Below are 19057 nucleotides of genomic sequence, written 5' to 3'. Positions count from 1 at the left end.
TTTTATGGAAAAGCTTTGTGAACTCTGATTTGATAACTATTAGTGAATGCAAAGATACTTAAATGGCAAGATGCAGATTGCCATAAAAAAATTCAATTAATTGCTCAATACTCTGGAAGGTTGCCAACAATTTGCCTCCTTTTGCCACTGAGAAAGGTTTTTGATTGTAGGGGCATAATACTGACAAAAGAAAAAAAATACTGTAGTTCATAAAAATTGTAGATACTCCCTCAAATTGAGTTATGTGGCTTCGGGCCAATGAAAGCAGCCCACAAGTAGAGGCTTCTATAAACTACCAACTCATCTCAATATCTATTGCCATACTTGTGGACAAATTAGAAATTGTTTTCCAAAGGGACGATCTCAATTTAAGGTGACACACAATTGGGAGTAATTGATACCACGGTGCACAACTTGTATGAATGGTAAGCCTATAAATGAAATCTAAATCCACAGAATGTTCTTAAGATGCAAAAAGACTTGCCTTTAAATAAGCACACCCTCAAGCCAGCCAAAAGCGTGATGATGGGATAATTCCTTAAGTAATATCATGTAGAAAACGCAGCTGATACACTGCCAGATCCCACAATCAGCAATGAGCAGGTAATTAATTTGGGTTTTGTGGCTGACAGATATAAATTGGCCAGAACACAAAGGAGAACATCAAGGCCACAAGTGCCCCCCCCCCCCCCCCCCCCACCGCCCCATCTGCTTTCTATTTCTACTAAGTCAGCTGACCACCACAGCATGTTGCCATTGGTTACATTGTAACATGATGTGGAGATGCCGGCGTTGGACTGGGGTAAACACAGTAAGAAGTTTAACAACACCAGGTTAAAGTCCAACAGGTTTATTTGGTAGCAAAAGCCACACAAGCTTTCGAGGCTCTGAGCCCCTTCTTCAGGTGAGTGGGAATTCTGTTCACAAACAGAACTTATAAGACACAGACTCAATTTACATGAATAATGGTTGGAATGCGAATACTTACAACTAATCCAGTCTTTAAGAAACAAAACAATGGGAGTGGAGAGAGCATCAAGACAGGCTAAAAAGATGTGTATTGTCTCCAGACAAGACAGCCAGTGAAACTCTGCAGGTCCACGCAACTGTGGGAGTTACAAATAGTGTGACATAAATTCTGATTCTAGGATCGCATGATAAAGACTCAGGAGGAAAAAAGCAGAAATATTTATGTGAAATAGTGTGACATAAACCCAATATCCCGGTTGAGGCCGTTCCGCACACACAAGGACGGCCTCAACCGGGATATTGGGTTTATGTCACACTATTTCACATAAATATTTCTGCTTTTTTCCTCCTGAGTCTTTATCATGCGATCCTAGAATCAGAATTTATGTCACACTATTTGTAACTCCCACAGTTGCGTGGACCTGCAGAGTTTCACTGGCTGTCTTGTCTGGAGACAATACACATCTTTTTAGCCTGTCTTGATGCTCTCTCCACTCCCATTGTTTTGTTTCTTAAAGACTGGATTAGTTGTAAGTATTCGCATTCCAACCATTATTCATGTAAATTGAGTCTGTGTCTTATAAGTTCTGTTTGTGAACAGAATTCCCACTCACCTGAAGAAGGGGCTCAGAGCCTCGAAAGCTTGTGTGGCTTTTGCTACCAAATAAACCTGTTGGACTTTAACCTGGTGTTGTTAAACTTCTTACTACATTGTAACAAGCAGAGCGCCAAAAGCACTCGAAGCTCAATGGCAACCAGGGCAAAGCAGTCCGCTTGATTGTTATCCCATCCACAAACATTCAGACCCTCCACAACCGACACATAATGAAACCACTGTAGGGACTCACGAAAACTCTTCAGACAGCTGCTTCCAAAGCCATGGCCACTAACATCTAAAACAGTGTTTCCCAAACGTTTTCCCCGGGATCCACTTTTGCCAACTGGCCGAGCTTTGGGACCCACGCCACATTCACTTTAACGTGACAGGTAAGCCTGCTTGGTCCTCAAGATCTCACTCCAATCTGGCTCACAGGATGAGGGGGCAATGTGCATATCAGCCGGTCCCTTTGTGCTACCGTCACTTTGAGAGAACAGAAAATCCCACCATCCACATCTAGGTCATCGTGAAGGGCAATAGCAACAAGATGCTGGTTTTATTCAGCATTGGATACTTCAGAATGACAACCTTATGGACTTGTGTCGTGTTTTTAACGTGCTGTCACTGGTCAGGTGTAGCAGCTCAGTCTCCTCGTTTGGAGTCAGCTGTAAGTTAATAACTGACTCTGGGCTCTCAAACAAAGGGATTTTTCACCTACCACTTTTTCAAAATCTGAGACTTCTACTCTGGAAAGTGGCAACAAAAACTGTTGTTCAACGCTGCCAGATACAACTGAATAAGACTCCTCGGTCTATTGACAGTTCCCTTTAACATAGTTTTCTTTGATTTGCCGTAGTGTGGGGAATATGTAGTAGTTTTGGCTTTTTGTTTGTACTTACCAAACTTTCAATAACTTTTGGAAAGCATCTATTTATTGCCAGTGCCAAAAGCAATCACCCTTTCATTGCAATTCTAGGTTCAGTTTGTTTATAATTGAAACGATGTCTGCAAGGTACGACAGAGTAAGCACCCAACTTTTACCACCAAATAAATCAGCCAGAGTGGATAAAGGCAAAATACTGCTGGAATCTTAAACAAAAACAGAAAAATACTGGAAAATCTCAAGAGATCTGACAGCATCTGTGGAGAGGGGATAGAGCCAATGTTGAATTTATTTGTTTCAGCCAGAGGGGATGATTTCTCAAGGAGAAAAACATGGATTTCATTCCTCAGCTTGTAAACTCTGTCAAGCACCTGACCCTATGATAGCCAACGTACCTCTGTGGAACAGTGTGTGTGTGTGTGCGTGCTCGGCCCCCATTTCTGAACACAGAGCCTCAAAAAGCTTGGTATTGAGTGCGCCGCTTTTAATCAAATTCGTGACTTTCACAATTCCTTTCAAGATCGGATGGAATTCCTTTTGATACCAATGCCTCAGTGAACAAAGCAATGATCCCAAACAATGTGCTGACTAGCTGTCTCCTTAATTTTTATTATAACTCTGCTGTTTTTCCCAGTCATGTTGACTGCCCAACGCTTGCGACTCCTCTGCAATTAATCCGGTTGAGCCCGCACTTTTCAACCACATAACTAATCAAAACTTCAAAGATGTGTGCGCCTGTTAGTAATGCCAAGCAGCACAGCAAATCCTCAACAAATTCATTGTGTCAAACACACCTAATGCAATCTAGCAAAGAAGCACCACCTGTAACATAGGTACTTTCGTTCGGTTGTATTGAGACCTCCCACATTAACTTTAGAAGCACAGCTTATTTCTTTTTTTAAATTCTTAGCCATATATTCAATGAACCAGTGCTATCGCTAAGCGGGATACGTTACAGTTTTTCAGCTGACCTTTCATCTAGGACCGTACAAGCCATGTCTAATGCTGCAGAAGAATAACTATCTCTGCAACAGCGTGGGGCATTTTCTCTTCAGCTAAGTGGTAAGCTACCTTGTAAGAGGCCAATTGTGCTTGGTCATTCAATGTTAAATTTTTGCTGCAAACTTGAGCTGACGATTCCAGTCCTTGCTGCATCCTTTGAAAAAAAAGGTTTGTTCTCGTGAGCACCATAATTACTCTTCAGATGCTTTTGCAGTTTTGAGGTTTTTAAAGTCTAATTCACCAGTATTTCTCCACATTGTATGTTGCATCCTGATTTGCACTGGCACAATTAACAAAGCTATGCCTCAAGAAATCATTTTTATACTGCCTTGCTCCCAATTTTAATTTCTTCTATGTAGGCTGTTCACTGGAGGCCCTGGCACTCTGCAAAGCAATAACAGTAGCACTGCTCTGTCCTGTCATGGACTCTTCAGAGCAAGTCTCTCCGGCAGATTCCAATGAGAGATCCTGGACAGTAGGCACACTGCCTGTTAGTGTCTGTGGACGCCTCTTTCTTGTATCGAAATGATCCATGTCCACAGTACTCTTGCCTTGCTCACAAGTGAAAGAAGCTTGTCTCCAAGTGAACTCACGCCAAAAGCATATATGTACAAGGCTACTGTTACTTATGTTAATTTCAACTCTCACTGCACAGAAGTTAACTTCTCCAGAAGATGCTACACAATCTTTTTTGGTTATCCAGCTGAAAACATCACACCCGATGGTCTCCGTGTTCATCCCCTGTATGGCTCATAAACATAATTTCCAAGGGAGTAAAAAAATGGAGGCAGTGGAGTTAGGCTGCATTTAGAGTAGAATGTGCAGTCCTTGGCACCCAAGTATAGAAAGTGCATTGAAGTTATAGAACCGCACAGATTCACTAGGATGCTAACAGGGATCGGAAGTTATAATTATGTGAAGGGACTTGAGATGCCTGGGCACAGATGCTCAAGTGGAGATGTAGGGATATCCAACATTTTTAAGTGTTTTGCTTGGGTGAATTTCAACTCTTGCAGCACAATAGGTACAGCGAGAAGCAATTAATGTCAGGGCAATCCTTGAGGAACGCCACAACCCTTATACACACCTGTGGGTCGCAACCTCCACTTTGGAAAAAGCCTGATCTTGAAGGACAAGGGCAGCAGATACATGGGAACACCACCACCTGCAAGCTCCCCTCCAAGCCACTCACCATCCTGACTTGGAAACATATCGCCCTTTCCTTCACTATGGCTTGGTCAAAATCCTGGAACTCCCTCCCTAATAGCATTGTGGGTGTACCTACACCACAGGGACTGCAGCAGTTCAAAAAGGCAGCTCACCACCACCTCCTCAAGCACAATTAGGGATGGTATAAATGCTGGCCTAGCCAGCTATGCCCACACCCCATGAACTAAAGTAAAAAGTCAGTCTTAAAAGCAATAGCAAAGAATGCAATGCTGGGTTTGACTGCGTGGATTATCCAAATACACATTTGCTTATATTTTACTTATTTCAGAATTCCCTAAGTGAAATTAATAATCCTAAAGCAACATACAAACCAAAGGTAATGGTTGGGATCTTCCAAGCAGCGGCATTGATGATCACATTGTCGCTGTGCTCAAAAATTCCCACAACCCGCCTGTTGTGAATTTCTACAGGAGCCTTCCAATCCCCGCTTTCACAGAAGTGCATAGCATAGCACGCATTATGTAACTCCATCAGAACGTAGAGTTGGGGGGGGGGGGGGGGGGTGGAGGTTAGTGGTGGGGGCAGGGGACTAGAACTAGGGGGCACAGTTTAAGAATAAGTGGTTTTCCTTTCAAGAGGATGTGGTGGCACGACGGCACAGTAGTTAGCACTGCTGCCTCACAGCACCAGGGACCCAGGTTCGATTCGCAGCCTCGGGTAACAGTATGTGGAGTTTGCACATTCTCCCCGTGTCTGCGTGGGTTTCCTCCGGGTGCTCCGGTTTCCTCCCACACTCCAAAGATGTATAGATTAGGTTGACTGGCCATGCTAAATTGCCACTTAGTGTCGGGGGATTAGCAGGGTAAATACGTGAAGTTACGGGGATAGGGCCTGGGTAGATTGTGGTCGGATCTGACTCAATGGGCCGAATGGCTTCCTTCTGCACTGTAGGGATTCTATGAAATTCTATAAAGGCTGAGATGAGGAGAAAAGTTTTATCTTAGAGGATTATATGGAATTCTCTTCCCCAGAAAGCTGTGGAGGCTGGGCCATTGAATTATTCAAGGCTGAGTTAAGGTAGACTTTTAAAATCTAAGGTTATGAGAGGACAGACAGGAAATAAGATCAAGGCCAGCCTTGATCTTATTGAATGGCAGAGCAAACTTGGAGAGCTGAATGACCTATCTTAAATCCTGTGTCCCTGTCAGATTGCATTAGTTAATTACAATAGCTTGCATTTATAATCACAAAATATCTCAAGCCCAGCGTTCTGATTAATGCTGGAAAATGTGGGGACTTCCTGAAAGCATGTGACGTAGGTAGAAAAGACTTGTACTTAAATAGTTCCTCTTCACATCCATGATACAAGTGCAATGATTGTTACGCAAAACTATTTATTCAAATTACCAAAACCAAAAAAATCCCTTCAGATGAAGATCAGCACTGCAAGCGAGAAGTAAATATGTCTTTAAAAGTCTGGATGTTTTAACAAGGCAAGAGAGAAAGATCGTAAAGAAATCCTTTAATTTTCCAGTATTCACCCTCCTATTTCAGATGCTACCTCCTTGTTCTGCTATGTTTTGCACAGGCCCAGTTCGATACCTTGCACAAATAAGCATTATGTGTTACCAACCTAAACAGCAAGTTTAATTGTGTGACCAGCAATTCAAACCAATTCCATCCTCACGCTTCCATTTGGTATTGCTCGAGAACAATCAGAGATTGTTCTCGAGCGGGTCCAGCGGAGATTCACACGGATGATCCCAGGAATGGTAGGCCTGACATACGATGAACGTCTGAGGATCGTGGGATTATATTCATTGGAGTTTAGGAGGTTGAGGGGAGATCTGATAGAAACTTACAAGATAATGAACGGCTTAGATAGGATGGACGTAGGGAAGTTGTTTCCATTAACAGGGGAGACTAGGACGCGGGGGCACAGCCTTAGAATAAAAGGGAGTCACTTTAGAACAGAGATGAGGAGAAATTTCTTCAGCCAGAGAGTGGTGGGTCTGTGGAATTCATTGCCACAGAGGGCTGTGGAGGCCGAGACGTTGAGCGTCTTCAAGACAGAAATTGATAAATTCTTGATTTCTCGAGGAATTAAGGGCTATGGGGAGAGAGCGGGTAAATGGAGTTGAAATCAACCATGATTGAATGGTGGAGTGGACTCGATGGGCCGAATGGCCTTACTTCCGCTCCTATGTCTTATGGTCTTATGGTCTTAAATCGGCAATTTCATCTCTTAATAATCCAGGGATACTGAGCTGTGGCATCACTGATCAGTCAAGTAACTCAGAACTTAGGAGAAAGAGAATCAAACACCCTCCTAGCCTGTATGCCTCAGCAACTCAATCCAGCTGAGCCACAACTTGTATGCATAAACAATTTGCAGCTCAAGGCCAAAGTGATTGCATAGTTATGCCATATCATTACTGTAAAAATATGATAATTTTGCTCTACAAAATAGGAATCATTTACAATTACACACATTAGGTTAAATTTGCTCAGGCTGTACAGCACACTGTGGAATTGGTAACTTTCAATACTAATTGTCCTTCCGACGATGATTTATTGTTCAATCTTTTCATGTTATTCAGCATCACTTAAAGATTTGCATTGCATTATGCATCCATACCTGTCTATCAATAAGAGTAGAGAAGGCGCAGTCATGTTTCTTAAAGAGGAGGGGGCGGTTCAGCGTCCCTTTAGAGCAATCACCAAAAGCCAATAATTCCTCAGGCCTTTCACATTTCAGTCATTCCCGAGTGTTCTTAAGAATAGAAGATCACGGAACCTTGGACCATTGTTGTGTTGTTACATGTGAATTTATGAAATGAAGCTTAAAATCAAAATGTTAAGCTTTGCGAAAATCAAGGTCAGTGCCTCGACAGCAGCCCAGGACGATACGAACATTAGAGAGGAGGTCTGGAAATTTACACAATACTTAAGGGAGTGGCCGACTACGGTAAGAAGGCCTGCCCACTGAAACTCATTTCTAAATAAAAGGAAAGCTGTTCACAGGTATCAGATTACAATCAGTGATCCTGCATTTATCTAAAAGCTTTTCCCATTAACCTCAGTGGCAGGAAGAATGGAAGGGATCCTGTGTGATATTGTAGAGAAATTTAGATACACTCTAGGCCAAAATCAAAATCCTCCCAAAAACATGGGAATAAAAGTTAGGCAGGCTGGTAACTGTCAAAACAAACTCTTTGTCTGCTAAATAAGGAAGTTTTGTATTGAATTACCTTCCTGATAATTCTCTATTGTAACACTGCAGTCATACAGGTAGAAGGAGTGAAACTTCCCAAAAAGATCAGCTGATCGAAACAAGGCAGAAAGCATTTTTAACACTTCACATGCACAATGGTTCATTCACAAACAGTAGGTTTCCAATCACATCCTGAAAGCAGCTCTGAAGAAAACATGCTGAAAAACAGAGTTCTCTCTGTAGCTCCTGTGATTCCAGCTTTTTTGATTTGGTTTTAGATTCTAGGATTCGCAATTTTAAAAAAAACTTTCAGCTACTTTTGTACGTTCTTCTCTTCACCTTTGAAAAAGTTGCCTCCGTGTCACAATATCTGCTATGAGGAAATAGAAATACTAAAGCAGGGGAAACAACAGCTCCCTGTTGCATTCGTCATAGCAAAGTCTCGGCCAGAGCTGACCTGTCAACAAATCAGCACCCTTTTTCTCACAAAAGCAAATTACAGCAGATGCTGGAATCTGAAACAAAAACAGAAAATGCTGGAAAATTTCAGCAGGTCTTACAGCAACTGTGGAGAGAGAATACAGCCAATGGCCGGTATTTTGCGACCTCACTTGAGCGAGGCTCATAAAATCCCACCCGAAGCCAACGGAGAATTCCGTTCTACAGTAAAATTCTGGCCAATGTTTTGAGTCAGGATGACCCTTCATCAGAACAGTATAAATCATGCAGTATAAATTGTTGTACCCTTCGAAATTTGGCACTCTTGCATTTGCCCTGATGAGTGCAAGATAAAAAGCTTTGACAGCATGTCTCTTTTTCCAGCAACACCAGTTTGCAGGGTAATAGGGCAGAAACATTTATAATTATTAAAGGACATGATTGGGTAGATAGATGGACTGCTTCCAGGAACAGGAATGCGATGACATGACTACAAGATTAAATGCAAGAAATTTAGTACAGAGAGCAAGAGCAAGTTCATTGGCGAGACTTGTAAAGGTGCAAAATTTATTTCCAGGGCTATTGTTGAGGAAAAACAATGCCAACTCCCCCCAAACAGCTTGACTGAAAACAGAATGAACTGGCATTTAAACAGCAGCGTAATACATGCCCTCAAGAGTGCTGCACATGCCTAAATAACGTTTGAAGTTCAATCACAATTTTACACCACAAGAGCTGGTGGGGAGCAAAGAAATTGATCTATTTATCATTATTTTGCATTAGGAATTTTGGCTAGGACAGCAGAAATACTTCCATCCCCCCTAGGGTGATGAAATCTTTTATGTCCCCAAGGATCGGCAGCCCAGTCACTTTCTTTTACTGGTTTTTAATGGCGGAAGAGAAATGTGATTTTGTTTACAGATTATTTCAGGGACAACTGCAAGTTCTTGAAAATCATTACCAAAGCAGCTAAATTAATTTTATAGTTAATATTTTGTGCTTTGTAAGTGCTTGTGCAGAACCGTTGCAGCAGCTTAGGGGAGGAACCATGCAGGTTTGTAAACTGTAACCAGGAATAACATTGAACTGAACACTGATGGTGAAAACAGAAAGAGGTGGCAGTTTCCTGAACTGGAAACCTATGCACATGCACCAGCGGTTGGTCTAGATAGGACAATGTGACCGCCGCAGGCTTGGAGGGCCGAAGGGCTTGTTCCTGTGCTGTCCTGTTCTTTGCTCTTTGTTTGTGCTTTGTATATGCGCTGCTTAATAAGCCTCATATCACCGTTCATTTATCAGAGAAGGTCTGAAAAACTCTTGCAATCTATTTATATATTCGCTTGGTAATACAGAACTTGAGTATTGAAGGGGAGTAAAAACACATGCCCAGAAGCTTTTCATCTTGCAATCATCAGGACAGATTTACAAGATTACCAAATCTCAAAGGGAACAACAATTTATACTGCACGAGTAGAGAATGCTGATAGGTGAACTCTGATTGGTAGAGGTATTGCCATGGAGAATATACCAGGGAACAGTTAACTGCCAAGTTTTTGGTTAAATTCAAGCAAGTCAACTTCTAATTAGCCAAGGCATTGTCATGGGGAATGAGCCAGAAAAAGACTATCCGTCAAGCTTTTGTTCAGTTGAAAAAGGCACAATGCATAGACATGTTGCAAAGGGAAGGACACAGTGTGTGAATATATGAAGTTCCAAGCACATGCAAGTGGGCAGCACTGTGATCCCAACTGGTAATCTTAAATTGGTCATCAATGTAATTCTTAGCACAATTGGGATTGTTTGGCAAATGTTGTCCAATGTTGGGCATTATGTTCTGAAATTTGCGAGCACAAGTTGGTGCAGTATGGACAGCACTTTGCCTATTGTGAACAGCCAGAGGGGCATGCTGTTGAAACGATCCGCCAGTCACTGGGACGTATGGTCTATATACCTGGCATCACAATGGCACCGATTCATGTACCACATTACTCATTTGTGTCATAGGAAAAATGTCTTTTCGATTTGACAGCAGCATCCCGTCAACTGAAAACCTGCCCTCCAGGACTTGCCACACCTCTAGCCAAGCTGTTCCAGTACAGCTACAATCCTGCTATCTACCCAACAATGTGGAAAATTGCCCAGGTATGTCCTGTACACAAGAACTGGACAAATCCAACCAGGCCAATTTCTGTCCCATCAGTTGACTCTCCATCATCAGTAAAGCATTGGAAGAGGTCAAGAGTGCTATCAAACACCACTTACTCAACAATAATCTGCTCAAGGATGCTCAGTTTGGGTTGAGCCAAGGTCCTCAGCTCCTGACCTTATTACAGCCTTGATTCAAACATGGACAAAGGGGCTGAATGCCAGAGGTGAGGTGAGAGCGATTGTCCTTGACATAAAGGTAGCATTTGACTGAGTATGGCATCAAGGAGTCCTAGCAAAACTCGGAATTGGGGGAAAACCCTCTACTGGTTGTAGTCATACCTTCCACCAAGGAAGATGGTTCTGGTGATTGATCAATTATCTCAGCTCCAGGACATCATTGCAGGGGTTCCTCAGGGAAGTGTCCTAGGCCCAATCATCTTCAGCTGCTTCATCAAGACCTTCCTTCCATCATAAGGTCAGAAGTGGAGATGTTCACTGATGACTGCACAATGTTCAATATCATTCGCAACTCCTCAGAAGCAGTCCATGGCCAAATGCAGCAAGACCGTGACAATATCCAAGTCTGGACTGACAAATGGCTCAAGTAAAGAGTGTAATGGAACATTCTCCACTTGCCTGGATGAATACAGCTCCATCAACTCTCAAGAAGCTCAACAGCATCCAGGACAAAGCAGCCCGCTTGATTGCTACCCCTTCCAAACATTCAACCCCTCAACACCCGATGAACAGTGTACCATCCACACGATGCACTGCAGGAACTCACCAAGGTTCCTTCGGCAGAAACTTCCAAACCCACAACCACCACATCTAGAAGGACAAGAGGAGCAGATATCTGCCAACACCACCACCTGGAGGTTCCCCAAGTCACTCACCATCCTGACTTGGAAATATATCACTGTTCCTTCACTGTCGCTGGATCAAAATCCTAGAATTCCCTCCCTAACAGCAGTGTGGGTGTACCTGCACCTCAGGGAGTGCAGCAGTTCAAGAAGGAAGCTCACCATCACCTTCTCAAAGTCAACTAGGGATAGGCAATAAACGCTGGCCCAGCCAGCAACACACACATCCCATAAATTAAGAAAACTGAACACAACTACGCAAGTTGTTGAGTTCATAAGTTCAATGAATACAGATTCAGACAATGGCAGCTTGTTTAGATTGGCATGTTACAGTGACAGTGCAAATGTCTATGGCTTCCTTAAGCAGAACATTAGTGAATAGGCTAGCAATGTCAAATGAGCACATGGACACAGTTGTGCTATCAAGTCAAGTGTGGTCTTTTTCCCTGTGTAGGTGGAAAACTCTAATAACAGGTTGCAGCAACTTGCTGAATCATTTGATCAATCCATGTTGTGCAGAACCAGTCATAGATAGGATAGGACATAAAGGGACATGTGTGTGTGTGTGTCTGTCTTCTGGGCAGCCCATACATAACAGACTCAGTGAGACAGGAGGACATATCCAATCACATGCACTATCAGGCAGCTTATTCCTCTTACACAAGTGCCAACAAGCATTTTCTAACTTGCTTTTGAGCAGGTCTATGTGGTCATGCTTAGCAGCAAGTCCAATGGATTAAGAACTGTGTGCATTTTCCTAGCTATATAATCTCACTTGCTAATGATGACAATTCCAGTCCTTCTGTCAGGTTTATGAGATCAGGATGCTGAGGACATCATGGATAGCATGTTTGGTGAGCTGATCACATCGCAAGCAATGGCTGCACAGGCTGCGTAGGCAGATAGTGCAGGATAACCCTGCGGTCATCCCCTTCTCAAACAGATATACTGTGTGGGATACTGTTGGGGGTATGGGCTCTCAGGAAAGCAGCAACAGCCAAGTTTGTGGCACCACAGTTGGCTCTGCCACACAGCTGGGGAGGAAAAAGACCAGGAGAGCTTTCGTGATAGGGGATTCGATTGTAAGGACAGCTGACAGACGTTTCTGTGGCCACAAACGATGCTCGAAAGGTAAACTGCTTCCTTGATCAGGGATGTCAGAGTGGCTGCAGAGCATTCTGAAGTGGAAGGGTGAAAAGAGAGTGGTTGTGGTCCACGTTGGTAACAACAACATGGGTAGAAAAAAGGATGGGGTCCTGCAACAGGAATTTGAGTTAGGTAGTAGATTAAAAAAGCAGGATTCCCAAGGGTGTAATCTCTAGATTACTTTCGGTGCCATGTGTGACTGAGTATAGGAACAGGAAGACAAGGTCAGATGAATGTGGGGCTAAAGGATGGTGTAGGAGGGAGGGCTTTAGATTTCTGGATCAGCGTGACAGCTTCTGGATAGGTGGGACCTCTACAAGCTGGACAGGTTGCACCTGAACCGGAACGGGTCCAATATCCTTGCTGGGAGGTCTGCTTGGGCTGTTAGGGAAGTGTTAAATAAATTTGGCAGGGGGATGAGACAGTGTATGTGTACAGTTAAGAGCGAGGTTCAGTCGGATTTAGAAGGAAAACTAGGTCAGTCCGGCAGGCAGAGAAGACCTGGGCACAATAAGGCACATGGGAGGGTTGGAAGGCTAAATTGCATCTATTTTAATGCAAAGAGCCTGTCTGGTAAGACAGATGAACTTAAAGTGTTAATCTGCATGTGGAAATATGATATTGCTGCACTCACTGAAAGAAGGGCAGGATTGGCAACTCAACATTTCAGGGTATAGAGGTTTCCAGAATGATTGGGGGGGGGGGATCTAATAGAAAAGGGAGCATTGCATTATTGATAAAAGAGACCATCAATGCAGTAACGAGGGAGGATGTCTTAGATGGCTCTTCAAATGAGGCCATATGGGTGGAGACTAGAAATAAAAAAAGGGCAATCACTTTGCTGGGATTATACTAGAGGCCTCCCAACAGTCACAGGGAGATACAGTAGTAGATATGTAGGCAAATCACAGAGAGGTGCAAGAGGAATAGGGTTACAGGAGTTGGGGATTTCAATTTCGCCAATATTAATTGGAATTGCCTTAGTGTGAAAAGATTAGATGGGACGGAATGCATTAGTCAGGGCATTTAATATAGGAGCAGGGAGGTCTTGGCACAACTTTATAAAACGTTGGGTAGGCCACAGATGGAACATTGGGTGCAGTTCTGGTCTCCACACTATCAGAAGGATGTGATTGCACTGGACAGGGTGCAGAAGAGATTCACCAGGATGTTGCCTGGGGTGGAAAGTTTCAGCTATGAAGAAAGACAGGGTTTGTTTTCCTTGGAGCAGAGGAGGCTGGGGGAGGATCTGATAGAGGTATACAAAATTATGATGCATAGATAGAGTAGATCGTAAGAATCTTTTCCCCATAGCAGAGAACATAGGTTTAAACTGAGGAGTAAATGGTTTAGAGGGGATTGGAAGAAAACTTTTTTCACCCAGGAGGGTGGTGGAAATATGGAATGCACTGTCCAAGAGTGTGGTAGAGGCAGGTACTCTTCGAGCATTTAAATTACCAAGGCACAGTAGACTATGGTCCAAGTGCTGGTAAATGAGATTAGCAGATTGGTATTTGATGGTCGGCATAGATATGATGGGCCAAAGGGCCTGTTTCTGTGCAGTATGACTCTATCTTGTATGCCTGGGTTTTCCTTGAGGCAAAAATTGGCCAAGTTGTTGGATTTCCTGCAACATGCGTGTGCTAGATCAGTTAAGCACATTTTCAAGGGCTCAGCATCTTCAGCTGGTCTACAGAAGGATAGCTGGGAATATAAGGGTTTGAAATAAGCAAATACCTCTTCCCATTTAATGCAGGATAAAGGCACACCAAAAGTGAAGCCATCCGCGAGGACAAACTCCTCGCTTTCAGAGGAGCACATGGTCAGAGAAATTTACTGTGTGTTTGGTGGCATCAATAATTCTGCTGCCAAACTGCTTCAGCTAAAATGGGTTTACAATGTGGACGAGTTTCAAGCAAGTATTGTTTATGGCATGGTCATCTATTGAGGTAATATAGCAGCACAAAGGAATCAAAGCAAAACATAAAATAAATTTGCACATCTCGGACCAAGTGCAGTGTAAGATACAGCGTAAATTAGTAACCCAACTACCAGTCTATTCAATCCTATCCTGCATAAACTGTCGCTTGATTATAGTCCTACAGAGAAGGACACAGCCTTGAGTGAAGATGAAAAGATGATAGCATGTCTTTTGTCAGCAATACTCAATGCATTTAAAATACTGCATTAGTCCAGAGTCCATGGTAACTGTCATTTATCGTGAAGTCAATTGGCCTTGGATTCTTAATCAGATTGGGAAAAAAATAGTGGAAACAGCAAGGCTCATATTGGGAGCTGTCCTTTAATTTTGTTTTGGAGTTAGTGTTATACAAATCTCTGAATGTTACTTCTTTTTTCAATTCTCTAAATTCCATTTTAAAAATACAGGCTGAATATACACAGTGTGATGACATTATGATCCCTTTTAATCGTAGCTTTATCCATTTGTCATCCTGATGCTGACATTATCTCTATTTAGCCTCAAACTGGCTCTAGTGCACTCAATGGATTTGGCGGCTGCTCAAGAGACTTGTAAAGAAAAATGGGTTCTCATAGTTAATGGAAAGATCAGGTGCTACAGAATTCCAAATGTGGGTAAGGCAGGAAAAAGGGTACCTTTAACCACCGATTGCAGTCTTATTACATAGAAGTCATAATCAAGTGAGTTTCACCTTAATAATGTAAATTGATCTCAAGCTAATACAAGTGAGATTGCTAGGGTCAAAATAAAATATTTTTGCCCTTCAACCCTTTAAATGGAGAAGCAGTGCTCACAATATTCTAGGGCTAATGAACAACCTTTACATTGTTAATCTTAAACCAAATTGAACATTTCCATGAGTTGCAGGAACTAGTAAAGCTAGTAATATCTATTTGTAGATGCAGTATTATCTACGATCTTGTGTTATATAACCTTAAGGCACAATTTGATGGTCGAACAAACCAAACCATCAATTGTCTTAATGCCTAAAAATATCGAGTATAACATTCAAATATTCAACATACACAATATTAGGTCAGAATACTAGCTGTGCGGAAGGTACAAAGGCTGCAAAAAAAGGTATAGACAGGTTAGGTGAGTAGGTAACAAGGTGGCAGATGGAGCATAACATGGGGAAGTGGGAGGTTATTCACCTTAGGAGGAGGAATAGAAAAGCTTTAAAATGTTGATGACAATCAGAGACTTGGATGTGCTCATACAGAGAATACATGCAGATACAGTAATTAACAAGACAAATGGCATGCTAACCTTTACTGGAAGGGAACTAGGGTACAATAAGGAAGCATTGCTGCTGTTGTACAAGGTTTTGGTGAGATACAGCAGGAGCACTATGCCCTTTTGGTTTCCATGTTTAAGGAAGGATATATTTTGATTGGCGGCAGAATGGCAAAGGTTTATTAGGTTAGTTCCTGGGATGAGGGGGTTGTCTCATGATAAGAGGCTGAGTAAAAAGGCCCATAGTCTCAGGAGTTAAGAATGTGTGGTGATCTTATTGAAATATACAAGATTCTGAAGAGGCTCTTTAGGGTACTGTTTCCCCTGGCTGGAGAATTTAGAACTTGGGGCACAGTCTCAGGATAAGGGATCGATCATTCGGGACCAAGATGAGGAGAAATTTCTTCGCTCATGAGGGCTGTGAATCTTTGGAATTCTCTCCACCAAAGGATTACGGATGCTCCATTGTCGCGTATATTTGAGTTCAAGATAGAGAGATTTTGGGTGCCTCAGGGAATCAGGAGATATGTGGAACAGGCAGGAAGTGGCAGCTCAGGCACAAGTTCAGCCAAGGGGCTGTCTGGTCAGCTTTAGCTCCTATTTCTTATTTCATATTTGAAGACTTCATATTCAAAACGGGCATGTCTTCTCAGTTTCTAAAATTAAACTGTGTTGGTATGTTAAAAAATTGTAATAAAGTTAGCAGCAACAGTTGAAATAATTGCATTTCAGCATGCAGAATAACATTAGAACTGACTTTGTAAACCTTGTACAAATTGGTTTTGTAAACCTCAAAGTGGTTTTACTTGTGCCATTTTAGCCACTTAGGGCAGGGAAGGTGGAAAATTGAGGACACAATGAAAGTGATTTTTAAACAAAAAAAATTCCAGGTGCAGCTAAATTTTCAACCATACAGCATAGATTTTATCCATAATTTCTTCAGTAAGTTCCTGAACACCTGCAGTCAAGGGAAAGTGCAGAAAGGAGGTCCTGTAGTTAAAGAGGACACAGTCAGCAAGCTCTCCTGGAGGTCTTCTGCACCCTCTCCTGGCTGGTCTGGGTGTATTTTTTTTAAAATGCAGGAGTAAACCTCCTTTCCTAAATTAAAGGGATTTATTTCCCAGTGTGTTGTGAAACACATTCGTATTAAATTACCTTCTGCACTATTCTTAAGCTATTGAGCCATTTAAAACAAACTGCTTAACAACATGTCAAAATGGTATGTGATCATGGATAAAAGGTAGAGTAACTCCTAATCATGTCAATACTCACTAGCTTTGTTTCATTTATCCACTGGATGTGGGTACCTGCTGCTAAAGGTGACATTTATTGCCCATACTGCATTGTATAGAAGTCGGCAATGAGCTTAATTCTTGAATTATTGCAGACTTGTTAATGATTGTATTTCCATGGTAGTATCAGGTAGGAAATTCTAAACCACTGACAATCGTGAAATGAAATTATAAGTCCAAGTCAGGATGTTGTGCAACTTGGAAGTGATAGGTGCTCCCACACGGTGCTCCTCGTTTTTTGTTTTAATTGGTTCATTAGGATCTGGGCATTACTGGCAGGACAATATTTATTGCTCATTCCTAAATGTCCTTGAGAAGGTGGTGCTGAGCTGCCTTCTCGAACAGCTGCTGTCCATATGGTGAAGATGCTCCCACGATGCGATTAGGAAAGGAGATCCAGGATTTTGATCCAGCAGCAATGGGAGGAAGAAAATATGTATTTCCTCATCAGAATGATGTGCAGCTTGGAAGGTAAGTTGCAGATGGTGGTATGCCCGTGCACCTGCGGCGTTGTCTTTCCAAAAATCAAGTGTTTAGGGGGTACTGTTGAAGAAACCTTGGTGAATTGCTGCATTGTATCTTGTAGATGCATGGTGCATGTGGTTGAGGGAATGAGTGTTTAAAGTGGGGGATAGGATGCCAATCAATTTCTGGATGGTGTTGAGCTTCATGAATGTTGATGGGATTGCACTCATCCAAGCACAAGGAGGGTATTCCATCTAAAGGCGAACAATCTTGGACTTATAATCTCATTCCATGATTGTCACTGGTTTAGAATTCCCTATCTGATGCTATCATGGAAATGCCAATAACTGCAACAATTTTCTGCCAGAAATGCAGGGTGGATGATCAAACTCAATCTCCTCCTAAGGTCTCCAGCATCGCCGATGCCAGCCTTTAGCCAATTCGATTCACTCTACATGATATCAAGAAACATAGAACATAGAACAGCACAGTACAGGCCCTTCGGCCCATGATGTTGTGCTGAACCTTTTCCGAAACCAAGATTAAGCTATCCCACTCCCTATCATTCTAGTGTGCTCCATGTGCCTATCCAATAACCGCTTGAAAGTTCCTAAAGTGTCTGACTCCACTATCACAGCAGGCAGTCCATTCCACACCCCAACCCATTCTGAGTAAAGAACCTACCTCGAACATCCCTCCTATATCTTCCACCATGAAACTTATAGTTATGCTCCCTAGTAACAGCTACATCCACCTGAGGAAATAGTCTCTGAACGTCCACTCTATCTATCCCCCTCATCACCTTATAAACCTCTATTAAGTCGCCTCTCAACCTCCTCCGCTCTAAAGAGAAAAGCCCTAGCTCTCTCAACCTTTCCTCATAAGACCTACCCTCCAAACCAGGCAGCATCCTGGTAAATCTCCTTTGCACTCTTTCCAGTGCTTCCACATCCTTCTCATAGTGAGGTGACCAGAACTGCACACAATATTCCAAATGTGGTCTCACCAAGGTCCTGTACAGCTGAAGGCACCAGATATTGCAAAGGTTATGGGTCTTGACAATATTGCAGCAATAGTACCAAAGACGTGCTCCTAGCCAAACTGCTCCAGTACAACTACAAGACTGGCATCTACCCGGCAATATGGAAAATTGCTGAGGTTATGTCCTGTCTACAAAAAGCAGGACAAATCCAATCCAGACAAATAACACCCCATAAGTCTACTCTTGATCATCAGAAAAGGGGCTGTCAACAGTGCTATCAAGCAGCACTTGCACAGCAATAACCTGCTCACTGACATTCAGGTTAGGTTCTGCCAGGGCCACTCAGCTCCTGAGGCCATTATATCCTTGGTCCAAACATGAGCAAAAGAGCTGAACTCCAGAGTTGAGGCAAGAGTGACTGCCCTTGACATCAAGGCTGCATTTAACTGAGTGTGGCATCCAGGAGCCAGCAAAACTGGAGTCATTGGGAATCGGAGAAAACTCTGTAAAGGTCGGAGTCATACACAACACAAAGAAAGGTGGTTGTGATTGTTGTCGGTCAATCATCTCAGCCCATTATCCTTTACAGCAGCCTTAGTTTCCCTTAGCAGTTCCTGATGCCCAATTTAGTTTAGGTGAAAGTTTAGCTTGAAGTAGTTGTTTACATCTTATT

The 19057-nt window shown here is 42.6% G+C and overlaps 1 protein-coding gene across 3 annotated transcripts in view; it reads right to left on the bottom strand.

Annotated features, from left to right (window-relative positions):
• LOC144492207 (TBC1 domain family member 14-like) overlaps nt 1–19057 on the bottom strand; it is an 82659-nt gene that overhangs the window by 47098 nt on the left and 16504 nt on the right. Inside the window, exon 1 of one of the 3 annotated variants that reach the window (XM_078210221.1) lies at nt 7261–7416. The exons of the other annotated variants lie outside the window; for them this stretch is intronic. Within the exon in view, the coding sequence (XP_078066347.1) occupies nt 7261–7295 (35 nt within the window). The 5' untranslated portion in view covers nt 7296–7416. Of the gene's footprint in view, nt 1–7260; nt 7417–19057 lie in introns of those variants that run through there. 3 annotated transcript variants of the gene reach the window in all.

This window comes from Mustelus asterias, chromosome 1 (assembly GCF_964213995.1).
Source record: "Mustelus asterias chromosome 1, sMusAst1.hap1.1, whole genome shotgun sequence".
Taxonomy (NCBI): Eukaryota; Metazoa; Chordata; class Chondrichthyes; order Carcharhiniformes; family Triakidae; genus Mustelus; species Mustelus asterias.
The sequence above is the reverse complement of the archived record's forward strand: the minus strand, read 5'-3'. Positions and strand labels throughout refer to the sequence as shown.